The sequence below is a fragment of the Diadema setosum genome, chromosome 1, assembly GCF_964275005.1.
Source record: "Diadema setosum chromosome 1, eeDiaSeto1, whole genome shotgun sequence".
In the NCBI taxonomy this organism is placed as follows: Eukaryota; Metazoa; Echinodermata; class Echinoidea; order Diadematoida; family Diadematidae; genus Diadema; species Diadema setosum.
The window spans coordinates 20,898,803-20,914,809 of NC_092685.1; the positions used below are offsets into that span (position 1 = coordinate 20,898,803).

At 38.0% G+C, this 16,007-nt stretch overlaps 1 protein-coding gene across 5 annotated transcripts in view; it reads left to right on the forward strand.

Annotated features, from left to right (window-relative positions):
• The window catches only part of LOC140234822 (ribosome-binding protein 1-like), a 71,293-nt gene that overhangs the window by 32,871 nt on the left and 22,415 nt on the right, over positions 1 to 16,007 (forward strand). For 2 of the 5 annotated variants that reach the window (XM_072314863.1, XM_072314880.1), the window contains exons 10-18: positions 64 to 267; positions 877 to 981; positions 2,235 to 2,398; positions 3,301 to 3,412; positions 6,095 to 6,190; positions 9,192 to 9,284; positions 10,119 to 10,196; positions 11,228 to 11,323; positions 13,764 to 14,129. In XM_072314863.1, coding sequence (XP_072170964.1) covers positions 64 to 267; positions 877 to 981; positions 2,235 to 2,398; positions 3,301 to 3,412; positions 6,095 to 6,190; positions 9,192 to 9,284; positions 10,119 to 10,196; positions 11,228 to 11,323; positions 13,764 to 14,129 — 1,314 coding nt within the window. The remainder of the gene's footprint in view (positions 1 to 63; positions 268 to 876; positions 982 to 2,234; positions 2,399 to 3,300; positions 3,413 to 6,094; positions 6,191 to 9,191; positions 9,285 to 10,118; positions 10,197 to 11,227; positions 11,324 to 13,763; positions 14,130 to 16,007) is intronic. The other 3 variants (XM_072314871.1, XM_072314893.1, XM_072314886.1) reach the window with 3 other exon arrangements.

Here is a 16,007-nt window from a genome sequence, read left to right on the forward strand (position 1 = left end):
AGTAGTGGTGGTTATGCTTGTTAACCTCATGTATTCCATTGCCCCCACCACTCTGCTCTGCAGCGAGAGAGTGAATCCGCCCTGTCCAAGCGCCTCATGGAAGTCAGCGAAGAGCTACGAAAGGCCGAGGCTGTCAACCAGAGCCTCAACCTGGCCAAGGACTCCGCCAATGAGGAGATGGAAAAGGTCAAAGGTCAGCTGGCCGAGCGTTGCCGCCTGGACGGAGATCGGACTGCAGCCCTCCAGGCGATACAGGCCAAACTCAGTGTGAGTCAAAAAATATAATAACCGATGTTGCACTAGGGCTTTTGTACTTGTCTATTTTTTTGTTTTCATTGTCAAAGAAAAAAGAATTTTGATGTTGAGCTCCATGGGTATGCAAAATGGAATATTCTTTTAAACAAACCTTAATAAAAGCCTGGATCCCTCTTCTGCAAAGCATTGTGGTGTGGCAGATTGTACTTAGACAAAGGCTTACCACAGTATGAAATGGACATGTCTGTAGTTATCTTCTGAAGAACATATATATTTTGAAAACTGATGGATTAAATAAAATGAAACTTCTTGTCTTCAAGGGAACCCTGATTTGCTCAATAAAAATAAGGGAATATACTAAATCTTGGCTTTGCTCTTTTTCCTACTTTAGAGCTGATGTTACAACTGGACCCCATGGAAGACCAGCTATTGTAGCTGAATATGGGCTATCCAGCCATCTTCTCAGATGGAAATATGAAACAAACAAACCTTGTCACAGGATCCCATGTGTATGTGTGATGAAAGTTGAACAACTTTTCTTCATTCAGTGGTATACCCTCAAAGATGTTCGAAGAGGTGTTTACAGATATATGTTCTCTCCCTCTCTTTCCCCCTATCCAGGATTCAGAGAGCAAGTGCAACAGTCTGGAGGGGCAAGTGAGGGATGTGAAGAACCTGTTGGAGGAGAAGCAGCAGCAAAAGACACAGGCAGACCAAGAGCTAGAGGTCAGTTTATACATTCTGACCTGGCTGCCATGGACAGTATGGCCACGTTCATCTCCGAGTGCCACTGTCTTGCGTGCTCATTCACAACCAGCCTATGTCTCCCTGCTTCTATCTAGGTCCTTCCTCCACTCGTTCTTTCCTTTATTTCTCCTTCCTACCTCCTCCCTTTCCTCTCTCTCTAGCTTCCTGACTTTATCTTTCTCCCTACTGCCCTTACATCCCTCCATCTCTCCTACCTTACTTTCCTACCTTCCTACCTTCTTCCTTCCTCCTTCCCTACCCCTTCCTTCCCTCCCCTCTCCTTCTATACCTTCATACCTTCGTTCCTTCCTCCCTACTTCCCTACCTCCCTCCTTCCCTACCTCCCTCTTTCCTTATTTCTCTTCCTACCCCTCTCCTCCCGCTTTCCTTACCCCCTCCTTTCATACCTTCCTCTCTTCCCTACCTCCCTATCTGAATCTACCTCTCCTTTGCTCCTTCCCTCCCTCCATCCTTCCCTACCTCCCCTCTTCCCTGCCTCCCTATCTGAATCTTCCTCCTCCTCTCCTTTGGTCCTTCCCTCCCTCCCATCCTTCCCTACTCCCCTTCCTGCCAACCTTCTCTCCCTCTACACCTGTCTCCCTCCTTACCTACCTCTCTCCATCCCTACCCCGTCTTCCTCCTCTTCTGCCCCTCCTTCTTCACTGCTGTTCCTCTCTTCTCCCCTCTTCATCCTTCCCTTTCTGTTTCAGTATGCATTATATTTTAATGCCAGTCATCAACCAGGGGTTCGTTTCATGAAGTCATTACATAAAAGTCTTTACATAAATCTCAGAATGGCCAAAGTCGCTCATATGTAGGTATGAGAGACTTTCAAAGAGAAGTAAAATCCATTTCATGAAGTCTCTCAAAAGTGTGAGCAAAAAATGTTTCTCATAAGACTTTCATAAAACAGACTCCAGGTGTTTTGTGAATGAAGAAAAGGGTAACCAAGGCAGCCCTGCGCTTGCAACAAATGTTGCATCGCTGTTTGTGTGACTGCTTGCATTATTCGTGGACCGATATGGCCATAGACTTTGAAAGGATGTTTGCTGGAGATTGGCCGGGAACTCTTCGCTAAGACTCGCAAATCAAATTTTGTGAGCATTGTGCCCTATAACTCCAGCCATGATTGCCGTGTCCTGACCAACTCTATCTCTTTGTGCTGTTCTCTCTCTATCTTTCTCCCATGTGTGTCAAGTTTAGAGTGTTAGTCTGCTCTTGCTTTTTTCCAGGCTCTGAAAAAGGAGAATGACTCTCTCCAAGGTCAGCTGCAATCCCGGGAGAAGAGGTCAGAGGCCGAGGGCCAGGAGGCCCCGCCCCCAGCCAGTGATAGCGCAGACCACACGGATTCTGGACCCAAGGAAGAAACCGTGTTGCTGAAGGAGCACAACTCCATGTAAGTTTGACTCACCGAAATGGTGGGGGTAGTATGCCTTCTCAACAGAAGAGCATCAGTCAACATGTCATATTGATAAACTGATATGACTGCATAACATTGAAAAAAAAAATTGATTGAAGAAAACAAATAGAAAATGAATAAGAAGAAATTATGCAACATTCATGAAAGAATATAGGTTGATTACAGTAAAGACTGAATTGTGTTAGCAGAGAAAGTTTATATTTTGGGGCATGTTTAAGCATTTTATTGTTTCGCAGAACAAAGGCAGCTGATATCAGACATGAGCTGAATGTCAAAAAGCCCCATGTTTATTTACACAGATGTCTCTTTCCTTTAAGGTGTAATTTTGCTACTTTTTCATTGTCATGAGTTGTGCAATGTTGTGTCCCTGATATTGAGATTAGATTTTGCTTGCATAGACCAAAGGATGTCATAATCAAAGGCACGTGACAAGACATTTATAATGGCATTTTTTTTTTCTAATGTAGTATCACAGTCACTTATAATTTGCTGATATTATCCCTCTTTGTTGTTTGTAAAGTGAAACAGCAATTGGATCACAGTGTCATATAGCAGTTAACGACGTGCCCTGCGCGAGTTCGTCTTATTTTCAATCAAGCATCAATTTCTGATGGGTGCTTTATTGTCTCTGTCACAGCAATTAATTCCTCGTTCTTCATTCATGACACAGATAAATTCCTCTATGTCGTTCATACTACCCGAACCCAAGCACTCTGTTTGGAATATTGCCGACAGATTGGGGGTTTCAATTTCGCCTATCGCACCTGTGATTGCCCGTCCAAACAAAGCCCACCAGAAGTAGATACCTATGTTGTATCACTCTGTGTGTGTGTCTATGTGTTTTATGGGATGTTGTTATCACCCATGTATGTTTGCAGTGTAGCAGATAAGGAGAAGACAATAGTGGGACTGGAGGAACAGCTGAGCTCCAGTCGGACAGAGCTTGAAGGACTCCAAGCAGTCGTGGAGCAACAGAAACAGAGGAATAATGTAAGTTTGCCTCCTTCCCCACCACCCCTCTTTGAATGTGGACTTTGCTCAGGTCCATTGTTTACCTCCTCATGCTAGGTTATCTAGACTAGCCAACCCAAATTCAATCCCCAACCCCCTCCCCCCATCTCTTTTGCCTTCCTTTCTCGTAGATCAAATATAGCTCCCCCCACAGACTGTAGTCTGAGCTTGAGATGAGATAGAAATGTCAATGATGCTTGAAAAGGCAGTAGCTCCTAATGACCTCGCATGTGTCCTTCATGAAGGGGCTGAGGGCAGGAGAGATTAAAAGAATTTGCTGAAAAGAGAATACCTCCCTCCCCCCAACCAAAACCCACTCTCTTAATACCCAGCAATCACAACAAAATAATTCCTCCAAATTAGATAACAAAAAAAAAAAAAAAAAGGAGAGGAAATCTCTGCATTTCTGTCACACATTGTACACGTATACCGTACCTTTATAAACATTAATACATGTATACACATTCAAACATGCTCACATGGCCAACAGTGCTTTACTTGAAAGGGGAATTCCAGACCAGTTTAAATGGGTCTGTTAAAGGAAGAGTAGAATTTTATGAGCTCAGTAGTGAGAAAGTTTTGAAAGTATGAAGGTCCTTTCAATTTCACAAAACAGTTCTTGAACAGTCTTTATGAATATGCAAATGAGTGAGTTGATGTTATCACCTCACTACTTGCCATATAGTTTGTACACAAAATCTGGAAATTTCTCTAGTTACAGTTCAAATTCAATAATGCCCAGGTCTCGACTTATAATGTGTCTGACTGACTATTATTTTGAAGTCATTCAGCAAGGCTATAACTGTATGTTTTACCCTCGTGTAGCAGGGGGAAAAAATTGAATTTTTGCCATTTTATTTTATGCAAGATCCGGGAAAATCTTTAGGAGATGGCATCATCAGCTTATTTGCATATTCATGATAACTTTTAAAAAACTGTGTTGCAAGTATTAGTGATACTTCACAGTTTCATAGCTTTCCTGATTTTTATCCAATTTAATCATATTATTATATACATGTATAAATATTATTATCACGGTTGTGCCCCCAAATTTGACTTTCTTTTCAGACTAACTTTTTACTTTTCCAAAATTCCAAGGGCAGCTGTTTTGCATCTGGTGCATTGTATATTATAGTATCACTTGGGAATTTGTATGGAAACTAGATAACATTTGGTGGTTTGGCTGTCAAGGACTAGCATAACAAGAAATATTTTATGATTGATGGCTCTTCGTGGGAACCATCTGCTCATTCTAGCCATGGTCACAAAGCTACGAAATCAGCTGAAGTGTTCATGAACAGGATACAACTGCAGAGAACTTGCCGAGTAACTGTCAATCTATGGTAAACCACAGACACATCAGTGTTGGCTAGCAAATTGGGAATTAGCATATCATGGAAATGGCTCAGATTGGTGGATAGCATTGTGACATCAAGTGTAGTAGCTTCCTCGTACAATATGAAGGGGAGGGAGGGGCCTTTATAGCAGAGAAAGGTCGCTTTGAGCCTAGAATGGCAGTCCGAAAAGAAAAAGAATGTGTCTTATATTTCCAATATCCAGTGCAAACTGTCAAAAGAGGCGGAGGTAGAATTTGAAAAAATAGATTGAATCACATGCTTATCTTTCAAATATACCATTTGATATATTTATTTCTTTGCTTTACTGTAAAACAGCTGTTGATTTTGAATAGGTTATGCTGGTATGGTCATTTTCGAAAATGGCACAAAAATGCATGCACCTATTAGTGTGCAAACGGTATGTAGGCATATTAAATGCCACATTTGTTAGTTTCAAACAAGTAGCCTACTGTTTTCATCCCATTCATTCTGTGGAGTGAAATCACTGAGATTAGTTTGTTTGCTTTGGTTAAAATTTATATAGACCCAACCTCTTATTATAGTCTCATTATTGTATTGTAAGCTCTAAATCTGTTTAACAGATAAATCTCAGCCACCGTATTTCATATATCTGACAACCATTAATAACTGTGATGTTTTTCTGTACCTCCATCACGTGTACCTCCATCACGTTTTCTTTGCTGGAAATAACGCCTCTCTAACATTAGCTGAATCATGGCTGTATGGCCTATCCCCCTTGCTTCTGAAAAACTCAGTTGAAGTTTTCATTGATTCCTGTGAGTTGCTCACTGTGTCTGTGTTCTGCCATCCACCTCGGTACCAAAATATCTCCTCCGCACTTTCATCCATCCCAACCTGTAATGACATCTCCACCACTGTAGTCCATGTTTACCTGCTCTGCATTTATTCACAAACTGATCCCAAGATATTATGTGTGAGAGACCCCAGGGAGCATTGAGCGCATGTGCTAACTTGGACGGACAGACGTCCCCAATGTTGATGTGTATTTTTCAGAATGTACTAATCATCTTCGCAGCCTTTCCAGTTGATCATGTATACATATCAAACCAAAGGAGGTATGATTTTGTGCAATGAGTGTTCAATGAAATTTGAACTTGCTATTCATCTGTCTTTTTGGACAAGTAGCAGAAATCTGGAATTATCCTCCCCCCCCCCCAACCATTTGACAATGATGAGCCTTTGTCATGTTCCAAAATTGCTAGTCAATGAATTGTTTTGAGATCTCGTAGATTTTTCTTCTAGATCTTTTTTTTTGTGTGAACCTGTTTCCTATTGAAACCAGAACCTACGGGAGAAAAATCGGAAACTTATGGAGGTGGTCTCGGCGGCCGAGAAAACGAGTGCAGAATCTGCCACTCGGGCTGCGAGGGCAGCAAAGGTACTGACACGAACCTTTTTCCAAGATGTTGCAAATGTTAACCCCTCTGCAAATAGCCAAGTCCAGAGTCGCGTCTCCATGGGCGACAGTTATCGGTCAATTCCAAATGTGATTGTGAGCCACCATATTGTGTGCACTGTGGCGTGTGTTAAAACTGTATGGCGGTGACTGTCACATAGTATGAAAACGTGAATGCTCTTAGCCACCATCGTCAACCCCCCCCCCCTTATCGCACGAATTATGACAACCATCATTTGTATGCACTCCTCACAGTTACATGTTTTTGGTTTACTGATGGTGCTGTACTGTTGTGCATGACTTGAGTTCACAGAATGTTATGAGATTGGAGCATGCCCCATATTAGTTGGATACTACAGATACAATGAAACTTAGCAGACTATTAAGATTGTATCACGTCTTTATAGTCTGTTGTTGACAACCCTACGGTGTAAACACAGTTGTGGAATGTTATTGCTGCAAGCATTGGATGTATGATCTGCCCCCATGAATTGATATATTTTTAACCCATCAAGCCCAAGAAATCTTATTTCCGTGGTGTGGTGCTGTAGTTTTTGTTGACATAATTGCTTTATTGTTACACAGTGTTTCATAAGTTAAAGTTAAAGATTCTCTTTCATTTGAGCTATTCGTTGTTCATTAATTCTTTATTTCAGTTCAGATCTTGCAAAAGCTTCTTAATTACCGGATTGAAATAATCCTTAGATTAGCAACTAATTTGGGAAGATTAAAAATCTGTTTCCTCTCTCAAATTGACAAATATTTTCATTGGGCAAGTTTCACCCGAATTGTAAATAAAAGACCTTGGCTTGTCTTTTGACACTGTACCTTTGTTGCAGAATGCATTGTGAATAGAATTATATAATGCATTAAGTGTTGTGAACATTTGTATGTTTGGACAAATAATGTCTTTTGTGAATTGAGTTGAGTTGTTTCACTTGAAAAGAAATATGAATTGTTATGTTAGGTTTCCAACTCTGCCATATATTCTGAACATCAAACCATTATCAGTTGTGTGTAATTTCAAAGACAATTTCTTGACATGATCAATGTGCTGGTGATAGTGATTTCCTGTATCTATTGTCCCCATGTTGCACATTCAATTTCCAATCATTATCAATCATTATATAAAATGCGTTGTCACTGGTAAAGGAATGAACCTATGGGGGCAGGTTTCCCCAGCATATCATGTGGATTCAGTACATATCCACAATCCATATACCAGTACATTTTGTGTGAAACTTTCTCTTTGATGCCACTTGTCAGAGAAAACTTAATACAAGAAACCTTGTTTGAGCTACGGTAGTTTTTCATCAGTCAACTTCAACCATTTTCATGTCAACCAGTGATACTAAGTACTGATAATGAATTGACTGATTGCAACCATCTCTGTCCAAAATGAATGTGACTATGGTCATGATTAATTTGTCTAATAATAGAGTCAAAGCTTTGTTATATTGGTGTCGTACTAGGTCAGGAAGGAGTCGTGGTAGAGTCAAGGTCTCTGTTGGTACAAGAGAGAGTGGAGTTTACTTTTCAGTGGTTGGAGAGAATATCAGTAAACCACTTTCAAACTGAAGACAGTGCATTGTGGTGCATCACACACATCATTGTAGATTTTGATTTATTCAGTAAGCATGAGAAGGAAGCTGATCTGTACAGTCTAGTCAACTGGACTCAATGGCGCAACCCATCTGAGGGAAAGCTTCCATGACCCAGGAATTATAAAACTTGTACTTTTGAACACTACATTTGTATGTGCTACGTCAAAACAAAACTTTTGGTGGAAATGGTGGGGGGGGGGGGGGAAGCACATGAAAGAAATTTGCAGTCTTTTGCTTGAATGTTTCTTAGTTGACGTAGCTGTGGTTTGCCTTTGGATTGAGTAGCTGTCGGAGGTTTTATTATCTCCGGCCATCACACCAGTGTTTCTATGATACCAGTCACTTCACTCGTGTGTACAGTTAGCTGTATGTAGCAGTAATAGGATGCCCGTAATTTGCATGTGGCTCACTTACCTCTTGTTTTATATATATATGTATATATATCTTATATGATCGTCATACTAACAGTCGTAACAGATTTTTTTGTGTGTTGATTGACCTATTCATTGTATACATATGATGACATTTTATGACTTCATATTCATATGTTATAAGCTTTGTTATTTTTTTTTTTTGATATGCATGCTTATACTGTATCTGCCCACCTGTTTTCTTTCTCCTATTTGGTTTGCTTGTTGCACTTCATGTAACCCTACTTACATCCAGTTAAGTTGGAGTCCTAACCTTTTTCAACACACAGCATGTTGCCATCAGTAATACCAGTTGCCTCTCATGATATAAGGACTAATGAAAAAGTCATTACCAATGATGTATTGACAAAAACAAACTTATATTGAGCAGTGATGTCAGATGATAAATTGCTGTTATACTATGAAGGAAAAAAAGAAGAAGACATAGATTAATTGATCTGATATGAAGGCATTATTACAGAACCAAAAGTAGAATGGTTATCAGATTTTTATTTTTGTGTGGCAGAACATTGGTTCATAATACGTGTCCTCAGCACTAGAATGTTGAGAAAATTCTTCAGAAATCTCTGTGTGTTCTGAGATATGCTGATATTTTCACTCCTTGACGGAATTTCTCTGCAAATGGTAACATTCGATTTGACATGATCAGAGAGTGTTTAGAATGTTAAATGATAACATCTTACAGTAAGAATCTATGCTATCAAAAAAAAAAAGAAAAAAAGAATGAAATAAGGAACAACATGAATGTGTCTACCTTCTGCAGTACTCGTGCATTGGCATACTTTGTACATTGCTGTTCCAGATTTTCCTATACAAAAAAAAAGAAAAAAAAAAAGAAAAAAAAAAGTATCACCTGCATAAGCCTGGCTCTGTTATAGTTTTGCAAATGTCTTGTTGCCATGGAGATTGCTGTCATGATGCTCAAAGCTCTCATTTTCTTCTTACCAGGAGGATGTGTCCTCTGCTCTTGCCCAGGAGCAGGCATCAACAAAGACAGTGCTAGAAAGACTATTCCCTGGTGTCAGTTTAGAGTCATCCTTGGTAAGTCTGGTGTTACGTAATCCTCGGCAAGAACAACAAGAAGGAAGAATTTAGCTAAAATTAAATAAATCAGAACTGAAAATATAAATCAGTGTTATCACAACTTTGAAATCAGAGTTTAAAGTAAATGTTTGATATGTGGCAGCAGATGAAAAATAATGTTTCGATTTGGCCAGCTATTCAATTGTTTTACTCAAATGAAGTTAACAAAAATGACAAGGTGATGATGAAGTATAGTGTTCATACCACAGCACTCTGGGAAGTGTTATCTATCTCTGTGTGTGACAGATATGGCATACCAGCCGGTTTAACTTCATTCTGTATTGTCGGTATTTTTGTTTTTGTAATCATTATTATTATTAGGATTTTAATATTCTCATTGGTGCTATTATGACAATAATGATGAAAGTAATCTCATCATCATAATTGTGTTCTTCAGTTTGTGCATATTTGTTGTATATTTTTTGAATGTATATTTAGCCAAGACAGTACAAAAATTGTATTGCTTTATTTTCTTTCAACGCGAGGTCTACAAACATAATGTTTGTTACTTGGCTAATCATGCAAGTTTCATATAATGCATGCAATGTGTTGTAGTTACAGTGTAACTTTGTTTTGGCCAGTAGATTTTGGAAGCTGGTGATACTTTCTTTATTGGAATATGCAAATGCTAGTGAGAAGGTAGCATTCAAGTGATGTTCAGTGGTTGCTAGCTCTTTGTGAATTAGCACCTTCTTGAGGAAGTGATGTGTAAGAAAAGAACAGAAAGAACATCATTTTGAGAATCCTAGTTACCATAAGATAACTGGTATGTCTTTACTCTATTCCACATAGGCTTACAAAGACTGGTTAAGTAAGTTTGAGAAGGAGGCTGCGCAAGTACTTAGCAAACAATCTTCCACAAGTTCAGAGGTGAGTTAATGAATATCTGATTATTTATATCTGATATATATCTGATGTTTGGCCATGATGTGTGACTATGATATATATCTATGCAGTAATAGAAACGTGAAAAGTGGTATACTTGTTGTATTTGGTTGAGATTGTATATGTAGTATTTATCAGCCAGTTGATCAAGATTCTTGAAGAAACATGCATTGGTCCTACTTGCAAATATATGCTAATATTTAATGTACCGTGATTTCCACAATATACATAAATCAAATAACAAATGGAATTCAAAGAGATTGAATTGGTGCCGCCTTGAGGCAAATGGACATAATGATTAGTGTTTTTTGATGTAATTTCTTAGTGCTTGCATTTTCACTCATCAAGTCCTCAGGTGGATTTGCTGCAGACATTATCGTGTCATAACTGAATAGACTACTCTGGTCTTTGTGATCACTGTATATTTTATATCAGAGAAATATCAGTTGATAGAATACGTTTAATTCATCAAATCTGTACAAAATCAAGAATGATGTGCAAGAATATGCCAATTTTAGAGAGAAGCATGTACTTTAATCATCTATAATGTGTTTGCCAATAAGGATACCAGTTATTATATTGGCAATAAAAAGCATTCTGCTAATTCAACAACCAAGACAAACAACTATATGTGAACCTCAAAGGGTTCAATTGAACACAATTTTTGTTTTGTTTTGTTTTTCAAAAATGAACTGTAAAAAGTATGATAAACATATAATAATAGAAATGTACATTTCTTTTTCTATGTATGTTTAATCATCTGATATTCCTCTTCTCCCCTTTTGTCTTTGTTTTTCTTATTTCTCTTCTATTTCTCTTCTTTTTCTCATTTTTACTGTCTGCTGTCTTGTATATTTCCTCTTTCCCTCTATCAACATCCTCTTCATCTCCCTTCCTTTTTTTTTCTATCTTTTTTTTCCTCCTCCTCCTCTTCCTCTTCTCACTCTTTTATTTGATTATCATTCTTGTCCTGGTCTACTTCTGTTTATACTCTTTACTTGTTGTCATGATGTCAGGCTGAGGAATATGCCCTGAAGATCAACACGCTAGAGGCAGAGAAGGAGCAACTGTCCTCACAGTGCCAGCATTATCAGTCCGTGCTTGCCGAAACCGTAAGTACCCCCTCTAGATTTCTGTTCCGATGAGACAGAACGAAGGATATTTCTGCTTGTTGGTTTTCCAACAAAGTAAGGTGCATCATTTCAGTTACGATTTGACTCATAAACATAAAACAAAACCAAAAGTGGATGAGCTGCATCTCTTTACTAAGAATAATTATGTTTACATCCTCTTTTACTTCAAACACACACACAAACAAACAAATAAACGAGAGAGAACAATTTGAATGCCAAAAGTACTTCCTGGAAGAGAAATAAAACAGGATGGAAAGAAAGATACACAGATAGATAAGATAGAGGGAGCGAGAGATAGCAAGGGCAATCATCGACAACATGAAATGAATATTCACGGTATTGGCTCCTTTAATGTAAGCACTCTTTCAAAAAAAACAAAACCTTTCTTTTCTGTTGTGTACCAAATGTTTTGTTTATAGTTCTATAAATCAACTTATTTTATTGTATAGTTCTATAATGCTATGCCACTTAAATGTGCAAATTTGATTATTCAGTGTGTGAAACATATCTTGAGGAGTATTTTCCACAGTTTATAATCATAGAGAATATATTTATATTTGAAGTAAGTCATCAAACTTGATTTTGCTCAGATCTTTGATTTTAGAACTGTTGTATATGTGAGGTGATTTCTTTTATTATATTTCTACTTATGATCAAGTTTGGATGAAAAATTTCCCTTGTGTCGATATCACACATTCATATTATGCCATGAATGATTTTCCTCATATGTTTCACTTTGATTGATATAAGAACCAAACAAGCTTGTGCTCTGTACAAAGTCTTGAGGTTTGTTGCCTGCATTAGAAAAAATGTCTTCTTTTTTATAGCAAAGAGGAGAAAAAATCTTCAATAAGCATGTACAAATGTAAACATTTCTGTTGAGTTTTGTTATTCAACCTGATATATGTTGAAGAATGAGACATAGCATTTTAACAGGTCATATACTTTGCCTGATATGTATTTACTGTGATTGTTTGGAATTCAGTTTGTAAGAGCATGGTGTATATTGTTTACTTGTATATATTTGCTTGATATTAATAAGTGTTTTCTGTTTGTATGTATTTAGCATGTTGGTGTGTTATTCTATAATTTTTGTACAGTTCTGTACGATGCATCTATTCCTTACGATCATTTCCTTTAACAGTACCTCTTAAAGATATTGTTTGGTTGGGTAAAACTGTTCAGTTGGTTTACTCCTTAACTGGATTTATACTTTTTGATATGTAATTCAGATATTTGACGTATATTGTGTTTTTCTGATTTCAAGCATAACATATTCCTATAATTATGAAAGCCTACGACAATGCAGAAATAAATACACCTGCTGTCGAGTTTTGTAAGGAACTGTGAGGAGAGCATTTGTTTGAGTGTTTATGATACATTATCTGCAGCAGATTATCAGAATTTATGTTATCTTTTAGTTATCAAAATATTGTTGAAAAGACTTTGTAGAAAGTTGTTTTGGAGGATCTTAAAAGAGTATATTTTACTTTAACAAATAAAGTAATGAATTTACTTGGAGTTTTGTTTGTTTGTGTTGTGCATATCTCTTTTTGCCATGCATGCAAGATGTGTAAATGACACTTTTTAACAGTCATTGTTCAATGTGTAGTTATAAGCTCTTTTTATAACCTAATCATTATTTTATGTGTGATCGATAAAGCAGTGTGTCCAATTAAATCACTGTAGTGTCAGAATTGTATATATATTTTTTTTTTAGACATAATCATTGTTCAACCAAGTCAAAGCATGTGTAGCACTAAATGAACCTGACAAAGAGCAGAAGTAGTGTCTAAAGTTGCATCAAAGGAAGAATAACTGTAATGCATGCTTGTGCTTTCACTGGATAATCACTGAAACCAGCAAAACTTTATCATATGCCTCAACGTATGTGCCTGTCAAGTTTTCATACGACTTGTTTGCGACTAGTGTTTGATAGTAGTTTTGAACCGTCTAAAATTGCAGACTTTGTATCTCTTTTCAGGAGGTAGAATGAAAATTTGCTGAGGATTGATTTGTAACTTGATTGCGCATGCAGGCTTCTCCAAAAACGAGATGTCTGCTAATGAACTGTCACTTCTGAAATTGCGCTGAGCTGAAATCAGTATAAATCTTTGTATAATGGGAGTTAAGCGGTCATGAGAAGTCAGAGCATGTTGCTGTTTCACTGCCAGTCATCAGAAGTCATAGCATTTCTTTGTTTATGCAGATTTTTTTTTTTCTATGAGCGTTATACTGCATGAAGTTTTCACTAACTCTGAGTTGTTGTGATTCTATATAAAACTGCACGCTTTCGTCTCACGCACACCACGTCTGTCTTGTTTCGTCTGCATTGTGGCTTTTAACGAACAATGTGAATACCAAACCAAACCAAACAAACAAAATGAATGAAACCCCCCGCAAATTGTTGGACAAAAAGGGCTCCTACTGGTCGAACTGGTTGCTGTTACAGGAGGGTATGGTGAACAAGCTCCAGAAGAGTGTAGAGTCGGAAGAGGAGCGCTACAGGGGGCACATCCAAGCCCTGGAGGCGGAGAAGGAACGGCTCGGCTCCCAGTGCACCGAGCTCCGGGACAAGGCAGCTGCAGCGGAGCGGGCGGCGGGGAAGTCCCACCCTGGCCAGAGCAGGGAGGCCGTGGAGCGGCTAGAGGCAGAGAACAGGGAGCTGACCAGACGGGCAGAAGAGGTGGAGGAGAGACTGACTGCAAGGTTGGAGGAGGCGGAGAAGGAGCGAAGTCGTCTCACCGTCAAGTGCCAGCACTATGAGGTGGCACTGAGAGAAACAGTAAGCATACCACCTGCTTGCCACAGCATTGCTGGGGGACTGCATCGGAACGGAATACATACATGTAGTCTTAACGCATGCATTGTGAATCTGTCTCACTAACAAAAAATAACTGGCTAAATTGTGTGGATGTTGATTGCTCTGGTAGCCTTGTTTCTGTTGTATTTTATTTGATTTACTTTTCCTTTCTGTGGGTTTTGTGTTGATGTGTACTAGCTACCTGTTTGCCTGAGTTACAGTGTTTTGCTTGGAATTAAAAGATGTGTTTTCTATCATTCTGAATGAAAATTGATCCTGAATGTATCATACATCATAAGTCATTTTTAGGGTTTTTCCCTTGTGCTGTAAATTGAAGCCAAGAAGGAAGTGTTGTACACCTGATAAAATTGCAAGAAATCCAGATTTTCAAAGTTTGGTAATTGAATCTGAGCATGAAAATTCATATATCATTCACCACTTGTCTGTGCGTAGATATGTATTGTCAAGCAATAATCATATGCAAATTACATTTTGTTACATGGGATGGCTAACACATTGGGAGTGGGTCTTAGGATCATATTTACCAAAGAAATGAAAACATTTAACTCTCATCCAAAGCTTATCTTAAAGTACTCGGAAAAAAGAAAAGAAAAAAGAGTAGACCATGCAGCTTGCACCATCATAGTTAACAGGCCACTCAGATGTTTGCCGTTGACATAGTATATTGGTATGAGTTGAATTTGAAGTGCTTAAATTTTATTTTGACTGAAAGTTACTCATCTGCTGTGTGCATCCTCAAAGCAGATTTCCAGTGGCAAGAACTCCATGCTGAATTGATCCCTCACGTCCCGCATAGTAATCTTGAAAATTTACATTATTAGAAGAGAGATGAGGGGTGAAAGTCTTCATCCCAATGACTACCCATCTCTTAAAATTAGAAAGCCATGATCAGCACTGTTTCTACCAAATACAATCTATATTTTCTCTTTTCCATTACTGCGCTTTCAAATATTAAAAGCAGACAATTAAATTAAGCTATGTATCTCTCCAAGATAGAAATAAATTGCATGCCATATTATGTTTCATGCAGTTAAAGAACAGAAAGCCTGCCAGAATCAAAACTGGTTTGTCTTAGACAATGCTTTCAGTCAAATGAAACTTGCATTTTGTTCTTAGAAAAAAGGCTCCCTCTGTAGCTGATTGTTGAAAAGCACAGCTGTTGTCACTGGAGACTGGTTTTGTAAAAATTTGAGCATCACATAATGATGACTTGTCTGTGCATTTCATCTAAGCCGTGGATTTTGTAGAGAATTATTTTGTTGAAAGAAGCAGAATGACATTTGTTTTTTTTTTGTTGTTTTTTTGTTTGTTAAATAGACGCACTGGAATGTCAGTAGTTGCATGAAACCTACATTATTTTAAAAAGAAAAAAAAAATGCATGCTCACCGGTACTCATGTACACATGTGCGTGCTCAGGCACACACACACACACACACACACACACACACATACACAAATATACTTATGTACATCATCACAAGTTTATTATTATCTTAACCACTCATACACCACAGAGCAAGGGACTGGAAAGTAATGATTTTGTTTTATACAGAGTAACTTGATGTCACACATTTTTTTTTTTTTTTCATTTCAACGTAGTCAAGAGTCTGAAGCTAATTACTTGATTAATTAAGTTCTCTATAGAGTGACATGATGTCACACATTTTTCTTCTAATTCAATTCAGTCAAGAGTCTGTCTGAAGCTAATTAATGCACTGTCTAATACAAATTTGAATGAAAAAAAGTTTTGAATGCCCAATTTTTCTTCAGTTCTCAAAGAGATTCTTCACATTTATCTACAAAAGAATGAAAAAGTAAAAACAAACAAAATGTGCTCA